Source organism: Frankliniella occidentalis, unplaced genomic scaffold (assembly GCF_000697945.3).
Source record: "Frankliniella occidentalis isolate FOCC.00 unplaced genomic scaffold, Focc_3.1 Scaffold1, whole genome shotgun sequence".
NCBI classification, from domain to species: Eukaryota; Metazoa; Arthropoda; class Insecta; order Thysanoptera; family Thripidae; genus Frankliniella; species Frankliniella occidentalis.
Window position 1 is genome coordinate 2,422,723 of NW_026267131.1, and position 9,980 is coordinate 2,432,702.

At 51.3% G+C, this 9,980-nt stretch overlaps 1 protein-coding gene across 1 annotated transcript in view; it reads right to left on the minus strand.

The window, feature by feature from the left end:
• The window catches only part of LOC113202677 (protein O-mannosyl-transferase TMTC1-like), a 195,877-nt gene that overhangs the window by 29,513 nt on the left and 156,384 nt on the right, over nucleotides 1-9,980 (minus strand). The window contains exons 4-5 of the mRNA XM_052267980.1: nucleotides 3,917-3,990; nucleotides 846-1,053 (exon numbers count right to left, since the gene is read on the minus strand). Of these exons, the coding sequence (XP_052123940.1) occupies nucleotides 846-1,053; nucleotides 3,917-3,990 (282 nt within the window). The remainder of the gene's footprint in view (nucleotides 1-845; nucleotides 1,054-3,916; nucleotides 3,991-9,980) is intronic.

Genomic DNA, 9,980 nt, shown 5'->3' on the forward strand with positions numbered 1-9,980 from the left:
GACCTTCGCAGAGGCCGAGGGGTCCCCACGCACCAAAGTGCAGACTTCTTGGCCGTCGCGTTTTGGCGTCCGTTCTGCGCACACAATTTCATTCTCTGACTAACTTCTCTGGCCAATCTGAGACCGGCCAGGGAGGGCTGCTAATTCGATCCGAGAAACACGGGGCGGGCATGGGCCAGGCGGCGTGGGGACGTGTCCCTCTAAACAACGGCCCAACTTGTTTTGGACCGATACCAACTAATTTGGAATCCTTTTTGCCGCCGCCCGCCCGCCCAGCTCCGCCACCACGTCTTAGATTGTGATGTCAGCCAATAACGCCTCCCCCCCCCTCTACCCTTCTCAATCTCCTCCTCCGCTTCACAAATTCACCACAGAACGTCCCACCTCCCCTCTCGCGTATTGGTTCTCGGATGACAAATGCCAGACGGTATTGCGCAACAAACAAAGGAGAGCGCGGTGGCGGCGCGGCGAGAGCCACAAAACCTGGGCGGGGAAGGAATCGAAGAAAACAGAACTATGTATTCCCCTTAAAAAAAATGTAATTTTTGTCTTGTTTAGTATGTGAACTAAAACATGTTATTCGCACAACCTTTTTCCCCCCTAAAACTGTCAGTCTAACTAAGTTTGTATGTTTTGTTTGTATGAATTTAAGCAATCGAATTATTCCTGCACAAATTTTTGAGTAGATTTGAACACAGCATCAATTTGTACGAATGCACGCATTTTTGCGCACAAGTTTTCCGAATCGAAACGTAGGCTTAACTTATCACTAACGTTTGCACAAAAACATACAAATACATTTAGCGCGTATAAGGAAGTCTACAAAAACAATCTTTTGCACTGACCGACATGAGTATCTTGGCGGCCCTGCGCGAGAAGAGCTGCGCCTCCTCGTTCCAGCGCACGTCCCGGAGCGCGCGCCGCAGCGGCCCCCACGAGCGGTACAGGTCCAGGAGCAGGTTCACCACCAGCACCGTCACGCCCGTCTCCTTAGCCAGCATGGACAGTGCGGCCAGCACCACCGACGTGCCGATGCGCCCGCCGAACCCGGGGCTGCAACACAGGTAAAGAACGGCGATGAGGCACCCGTCGAAAACAAAAAAAGCATGCATCCTGGAATCACAAAAAGAAAGACTCAATCCTAATCGGGAGATGACCTGCGCTCTGCGCTCCCGCAGCCAACCCCGGGCCGCCAGCCCAGCAACGCGCCTGCCATCCCGGGGGTAGGCAGACCCGCCGCACTCCCCGGCTCGACGGGCCGGCCGACCCGCAGGCGCCCCGCCGAGCGCCCCGCGGCCCAGGAGCCCGGCAAAGACCAAGGTCAGGCCTTCAACTGGCGCCAAAGGATATTTCGCTTATGTATACACTGTCAATTTTCTCCTCTTTTATGAGGGGAGGGGGAGGGAGGGATACCCACGGATTCGCTTTAAACCACTTTTGGCAATTCACAGTATGACATTTTCATTTTCGTGTTGTTGGGGTGCCCGACCGAAAGCCTTTCGATTGTGTATTTCTTTGAACACGTCCAGTGTGGCGTGGCAAAATAGTGGTCAGGGTTTGTCCAATGCACAGCCGTACTGAACGTGTAAGCGTGAGGGGCGTGGAGAGGAGGGCAATAAGGCTCTACGACGTTCCCTCCACATCACATAGTTTCACAACTTTCTGACCGTTTACAGGGAAATACGAAGCGGTTATTATGCAGGTGTAACAGCTCATATTGTCACAACCTCGCGAGCAGCAACAACGATTGCTTTTCTTAGCGTATATAAATTTTACGCACAAAAGGCGAGGCCACCCGGGAGGCAGCCTTTGAGCACTATCCCCCCACCTTTTCCCCCCTAGGCGCTGATGTGCGATTTGACATTTCTGCTAATGCGGGCCGAGCTAACCTTATTCTCAGTGATCCCCGAGCGGACTCCCCCCTCCGGGGGCAAAGAAGACAGATCCCGTCGCCCGACCCGCAAGCGTGCCATTTCAATCGGATCCATCCTGTGTGCTTGAGACTAGGACTGAGCCAGCGAGCCTCACCTCGCAGCAGGGAGATTCTTGCGGTGCTACTAAAAAGGGGTGGTTGCATGTATGCACATTCAGTTATGCCTCCTACTTCGTTGCGACCAACGCCGCGTCGGACGTGTTCATCGATCGTACTCCTCGTAAGCGTAAGAACCAATTGCCGCAATTTTGTCTAGCATACAGTATTAGGATTCTCGGCTTATAAAATTTGACCAAATATATGAATGTATACAAATTGCACACCGCCCTTCTATGAGAGCTTTGGATTTTAAAAAGCAATTCGTTTAATAACGATAACAAATAACGAAACTAACCGGGAAAATTTCGTAAAATGACGATAACTTCTGTAACGTATTTTAATATTAGGTCAAAAATCAACTAAACAATGCGAAAACCATGAGAGTATTTTGAGCCGCACCCCACAGGGGCGCTGGACGAAAGACGCAATAGTTACCGCAATGAATCAAAGCGCAGCAGACAGCCACCGCAAGCAGCCGGCCCCCGCAAACACTTAGTCATCGAGAGATTTTTCATCTTTTGCATGAATGTGCAAATCTGTCGACGCGGGGCAAAAGCGAAATGATCACCGGGACCCAGCAGAACTGCGGTAGTCATGATTTGAAACAGTAGAGTGGGGCGGAGCGGGTCATTGGACGGAGAGAGAGGGAAAGAGAGAGAGAGGGAGAGGAGGAGAGAGACCGTGATTACTTTGCGAGTTTGATAATGGCTTCTAGTGGACAGAAGTGCCATACTGTCTCCTTGTTGTGTTTGCAAGGGGGCGGGTGCCAGACAAGCAGAGGAAGGAGAGGGGGAGGGAGAGAAAGAGAGAGAGGGGGGAGGAGCATGACTCAGCTTGATCTGCTAGAAAACGCCCCGGGGCAGCCAAGCTTCAAATTGAGGTCCTCGAGGCTTGAGTGAAGGGAACCTCACATTTTCTCTGCTCCGACGATGAGACAGCCGGGAGGGACGACCTCCTCAGCAGACGTCTGACTGACTGGAGGCGCTCGGGGGAGATCAGGGGGAAAATGTGGCGGCAAAGATAACGCCGCCCGGTGCGGTGGGCGCGTGATTAGGCGGCAAAGCAGTCGTCGCATCAATAAGGAAACGTGGCAGTTATACACCTGTTGAAAATGATATCATACCATAACGCGTTAGTACAAGATGATGCGTGAACTGGTCTAAATGACAGTTATTGTAAAACAAATTTATGGCTTTCAACTTTTCCCTTTAGACTCTTGTGTTTAGCTTCTTAAAGTTTCCTTAATGCGAACAGTTTACTTACAGAAGAATACAAGATGTACGTTTCCAAAATCTTTCAAGTTATTGACACCCAATTGACTTTGAATTCTATAATAACTTCAATTTTGCACATTCGAACCTATACGACGGATTACGCATTGCATATAGATTTGTTTTAGCATAATGCACAAAATTTGTGAGAAAAATACATTTGTTTTTAGCTGGCTGAATGCCGTTGTTGCGAATGGCCGTCGGTAAATAATTCCAGCCCAAGGTGCGGCGCCAGCTCATCATTCATCTTTCTCGCGCTTTCAGGCAGAGGAGACGGTTAAGGGGGGGGGGGGTCTAAGACAGTAGGTCACCAGGCCGGGCGCGGGGAGAAGGGAAGAGGCGGTACAGAAGGAAAGGGATGGGGGGAAAAAAGCGGAATAGATTATGTTGATGCGCCTGGCACCTGGCCGCTGATCAGCGCGCATTAGGGAAGTAACTGCGTCAGTGCCAGACCCAGCGCCGCGACAAAGTGTCGTTAAATAAAAGAGAAGAATTAATGTGTCTTTCTGTGTTGTTGACCCCTATATAAACTTGAGTTTTTGACTAAATGCGAGATTTCTTGGAAATGTTTTTTTTTTTTTTTTACATTCTCAATTATTGGAAGTGTACTTACTCATGGTAGGAAAGGAAAGACAGAAGGAAAAAGACGCAGGCCAGCACATCTGCTCGTCCAACGATCCCCGTCACCTAGAAACAAATAACAGTAACATTCAACCACATGTTTCAAGTACTGAACTGGGGTCTTTAACACACAGTTTTTAAATAATACAAAATTTAGTTGGTATTTTTACAAGGGATCAAGAAGGGGATATAGATTGGAAGTACGCGCGTGGCGGAGCGTCGCAAATGAGGATTTTTGCCGGGAGGACGCTCGCCAAACAGGGGCTTAGCGCCGCGCTACGCCACGCCACGCCGAAATTAGGCCCTTCTTGTCGCCAATGTGAAAGGCTCGGCTTTATTGGGGCCGCCGCCGGTAGAGGGAGAGAGAGAGGGAGAGGTGGGGGGGGGGGGGGGGGAGGCCAATGTGAAAGGCTCGGCTTTATTGGGGCCGCCGCCGGTAGAGGGAGAGAGAGAGGGAGAGAGGGGGGGGGCAGAGTGAGAGAGTTCCCCACGCCAGCCACCCGACTAAATCCGAACAAATGAGCAATCTGCTTTGCTTTTCCACTGCTGTTGTTTTGGCGCCAAGTTTTGAAAATCCTTTTAATTTTTTTCATGTTTACTTTTTTCTTTCCTGCCCCTTTTTTTGGAGGACCTTTGTATGTTCCAGTTTGCTGCTGCGTTGTTTTGAGGAGGAAAGGGAGGATGGAGTGGCAGCGAATTCGAGTTTGACTGCGAGAGAGAGAGAGAGTTGGGGCGGGGGCTTATGCACTGCACAGCGGGAGGCACTGACTCTCATTGACTGCATGAGGGACAGTAACCATTATTAAAACCTCAAGTTCCATACTGGTGAAGAACAATTTTGTGCCAATTCATAGCCACATCTTAATCGGATGCGAATGTTTACGTGTAAACTAGATGCAGTGGACAGATAGCACTTGCGTCATTTACATTGGGTACAGGCATGTTTTCTAGCGAGCTCAGTTGGTTCTCCTCTCGTATCCAGTGGCCGAGTCGGCCGAGTCGTCGAGTCGGAGACGGCAGACAGCCTACCTGAAACGCGTCATCTTTTTATATTTGTCTCTCTAGTGTGTTCTCAATTGGGCGAATAAGAGATGTAGCGCTTGCCCGACGCTCGCTGCGTAAGAGTGAGACGGGAGATGGAGCTGGCAGCTGTCTCTGTCTCTCAAGTCACTCTCCCCAGCTCGTCGCTGAAGACGAGTCTGGCTTGCCCGGCGCGCCCAGCCGCACTAGGCGTCACCTGTCCCCGCAACGCCACCTCTCGCCCTGCTGGTCCAGCCGAGCGGGGGTCTGCGTGCGAAATCAGTGATCATTCGGACGCTGTCGAGCTCACGCGACATACCCGACAGTAGCTCCGGCGGTGGGGTCGGGTCGGGCGACACGGCGGCGAGCGTCGGGCAAGCGAAAAGAAGGCTAACTCGCCTGATCAAAAAAACAACTCTCTATAGCATGCGCCAACAATCTAAAAAAACACTAAAAGAAACATTCGTCTTTAAGCAAAGTGCAAAATTGTAACTTTTTCAAACAAATTTGCGTCTTTTTTTTATCGTTCTTTACCATTTAAAGTGGCCTGTGGCGCTGGTACCTGCTGGCAAAACTGTTGCACCTCGCTCCGCCATGCAAGTCCGCGTTGCATACAACTCGCCAGAGAGATTGGAAAGAGCAGAAAGGCACAATGCCTATACCGTGCTCCCGCGTGCTCCACTTTTTATACCTTCTGCTCTGCCGCCCCCTGCTCCCGCTAAGAAGCGTCCCCGCTCTTCCAGCTCCCTTGTGCTTACAGAGGCCACCGTGTTGATAACAAAAAAAATAAATACGATCGTTACCTCCCCGTCTCTAAAGCCTTCCGTCCGCCCGTCCGTTCGTCTGCTGCCGTTCTGCTGATAGTCGAGCTAGGTAATGGAAACGTCCCCGGCGTGCGAAGAAGGCGCTTCCTTAACACCTGGTCGTGACTGTCACGCCATGCCGCCAGCAGAGCGCCGGGTACACGGCGGCCGCGCTCGCTGACTAGGCTAGATTCTCTTCGGATATCCGACATGGCCCGGCCGTCACCGGGACGCGAGGGGGCGGTAATGGCAGGGGAGAGGGCGGGAGGAGGCTATTCCCGTCAAGCTGCGCGCGAGAGAGACCTGCCTTCCAGGCCAGGAGAGGCATCTGGTAGGAGGAAGAACCAGTGAGGTCAAAATAGACGAGTCCGACTTCTGTGAGGAGAAAATGTAGAACGCTTCACCGGGGGAAACACAAAGCTGCGCCTTTTAAAAAGAAGTTTTTATGTGAGGAGGGCGCACAAAAAAATCAGCACTCAATATTTCCCCAAACACTCCGGAGATTTTCATGATTTGGGGGAATTTTAGTTATTTTTGGAACAAAACTTTTTTTAGTGTTTATTTTGAAAGCTCTATCATTTTACAAGTCCAGAATCATGTCCGGAGAGCCAATCTTTTTGATAGGTTGTACGGAGAGTGACAGCTGAAATGGAAGAACGGGCCCCGCATCGCCCTCATCCTCCCGTGGCTGCTGCTTTAATCCTTCCAATAAGGCGAGAGAGGGACGCGAACGCAAGGCATTCACCTGGGTGTCGTGACACATGGAGGCACGGCTGCGACAGACCATCAGGGCGCCATAGAGGCGCGGACAAGGAGCGGAAAATGAGAATCGGATCGGAAAGGGAGGGATTGGGGAGGGGAGGCAAGGCACGTGAGAGCCCGCGGAACCGAAGGAAACCCGAAGGGGCACCCGAATGCAACCCGAAGGCGACCCGAACCGAAGGTGATTGACACGTTCGTTGCGGCGCGACGCGGACCTTAATATAAATGCAAATGTGAATGTCACAGTGAGGCACACGGTGAGTCACGCATCGGGTCGCTGCCTCCCGCTCCGCTCCGCCCCGCCTCACCCTGCCCCACCACGACAACCACAAGTCACGCCGAAAAACGATAGGTTCCGGCACTAGCTGTATAATCTTCCCTCACCTACAACTTTTTTTTTTAATTTAAGACATTAAACATTGAAATACTATCTATGGCGGCAAAAGCGCTGGTGTCCGAACTCCAGGCGGGTAGGGGGCGGTCTGAACTGGTCCGCGACAAGTGCCTGAAGAATTGCGGGCAAAGATGTATGAACGCGCAGCGCAGAAATAAAATGGAAAGGACTGGATAACAACCCTGCCAGCCAGCCAGGAGGAGAAATCACGCCACAAGGGAAAGAGAAATGTAGAGAGACAGAGAGAGATGGGGATGAGGGGAGGGGGGGGGATAAAGCGAAAGGGAGAGAAAGAGCTAAAGAGAAAGGGCGAGTAAGCCCGTGTGCCACAGTTTGTGAGCAAAGCGAGCGACTGGGTCGGATAGACACCGAAAGATTGCCAACACTTCGTGTTGAGCATCAATTCAATACGTTCAACTATTTCTCTCCGGATCGGCTACCCTCCCCCTTCCCGCGCCACCACCTTCATATCCCTGTGGAACATCTCCAGAAAACCCATTTGCCAGATGAAAAAAGTTGTCTTCCGGCTCCGCTTGTAGCTCATCGAGGAGACCTGCTCGCCCAGGTGCGCGGCGCAACGCTCGCTGCTGCCTGGTGCGCTTCCCGGTCGTCGGCTGCAGTCGGCCATCTATCAGTGACCGACGGTGATTATAGGCACGGGAAAACTCGGGCAGCGACGCCAACTTCCGACACGGTCATGACGTAGTGCAGCAGCGGGGGCGTTACCGGGGGGGTATTGACGGGCGGGGTGAAGCGCGCGGGCGGTATCGAGTATCTCTCACGTCTGCGTGCACTCATTACGGGTCGGAGAGAGAGAGAGAGAGAGAGAGAGAGAGAGAGAGAGAGAGAGAGAGCAGCAGCAGCAGCATAAATCTTAGGGGGCACAACTTTGGCCATAGCCGGTGGTGCGGCGGCAGATTGACGAAGAGGTTATGGCTACGGAAAGTGCTGAAAGTTAATGAGCACCCCGAGGACAATAGGCCTCCAGGCTCACTCTTCACCGACAGCGAGAAAGAGTGAGATAGAGAGGGGGGAGGGGGTGGGGGTGAATCATCTGCGGCAAAATTGACGAAAACGAGCGGAAAAATAAACAAATACAAAGGTGGAAGCTGTGAACATTTTCGTGTTGCAACTTAATTGATCGAGGCGAAGATGTGTTTTTGTTAGCAAATGTGCCATGTGCGTGTGCCGTACTCTTATTGTCAATGGAAGTTGAAGTAATTTGTCTCCTCAATCATAATACAAAAGCTCGGCGGCCAAAACGAAGAGACGGCTCGGACTCATATTTCATAAAAAAAGAGCGAAATCATCGCTCACGCACACACGTACGCACACACACACACACACACATACATACATACATACATACGAGGAGCTCCAAAAGCGTTGCCCCTGGCTCGCTCTGTCGAACGCATGAAGAAGATTCGCGGAAAATTGGACAGTAACACAATTTGGGCCGCTGAGTTATGAGTTGCTTACACGGGGCTCCACTGGCGGAACTATAAACACTCGTCTCGCCGCGTCCCGCCTCGCTCTACACGTTACGGTGCATCGCCGCGGGAATAACCCTGCGCTTCAGCTTCACGGCCCTCTCTTCTGTGTTTCTGCCTCTCTCTCTCTCATTCTGCGTGCGTGCATGTGTGTGTGCGCGTGCGTGTGTTGGATGTACGCTGAATACACAATAGAGTCCGCGTGGCCACTTTTCAAATGCAGGAGCTACTATGCACACACACACACACAAATGCGAAAGGGAAGTGCGAGAGGGCGCACGGGATATCACTATTCTTGACACAGAAAAAATATATAGAAAGAGGCTTTCTTTGTCTCTTTGAAGTAGTCCACGCTACGGTTGACTCAACTCACAACATTTTCCGATTTTAAAAAAAATTACAATACTATTTACGTGGAGTGTCCCGACTGCTGCTGCCCTGGTCGGATTTACTGGCTGTAATAGCAGGTGCGCGCAGAGCTCCGTGCGTAGCTCCCCCTTAATTTTTCAAGGTCCAAACTTCACAAATTGGCTCATTTGTCAAAGAAGGCTGCTCGAGTAAAGAATCGCTCCTGCTACAGCTCTTTCGGAGTTCAAAATGAAGACGATAACGAGAATGACAATGACGAGAATCACGATATCCGGCTAGGACCTGAGTGATCAGTCAGCGACGGTACTGAATCCGACTAAACTTTTTAAATAAATAAGATTTAGAATCTGAGTTATGTAAGTCTATTTTTGCTTTGTCGTTTGTGTTTATTTTCCTATCCTAAGTCTTTTCAATTTTTTTTTTAAAACAATGAAAAACAGAAAAAAAACTGTTAAGTAGCCTGATGTAATTTTCAAAAAGTGGACAGGCACTACTCCGTACTACGAGAACTACCTCTTTCCCGTGAAAGCCCAGGATGACAGGCAGACGACCAGGTATATAGGCGACAATGAGGCCCAATTAAAAATAAGAAGAATGAGAGGTGCAGGAGGAGGGGGAGGGGAGGAGGGGTTGCTTCCTGATTGTGCCCCAGGGCTATGCAGCCACCTGGGCAGGCGGGGGCACTTGACGACGTGCAGCGCTGCTCTTAAAAAAGACCACAGCGGCCATCCAGCCGACCCGGGCCGAGGAAGCAAGGAGAGGCCCTTCAAAAGACGGGCTCGGCGCAGTGAGCGCGCGAGCGCCACCCAAACTTGGACCCATATTGTGTTTCTTGGCTAAATGCCGGCTTCTTTCAAAGTTGAGTGAGAAAATGGAAGGAAAGGGGGAAAAGAGGAGGGTGAGAGAAAGGGACAGTGTAAAAAGAGGGGGGTAGGGTAAGGGGCGAAAGGGTAAAAGACTTCTCTACGGCTCAGAATTTAGAAATTTCAGTAATTGGCAGAGAGGGTGTAAATGCGAGTGCTTTACTGCGCACCTTTCTCTCGAGTATACCGCCTCGAAGGAGCGGCACTCTCGCTCCGAACAACACACATCCAAGCTGCGGTAGGACAAGGTGGCCACCAACCAACACGAGCAACGAGGACAGCGGGAAGGAGCCATTTCGAGCGCAGCCCACACAAAGGGGCCCCTTTCTATGCGTCCCCACGTACTGCATTGCGC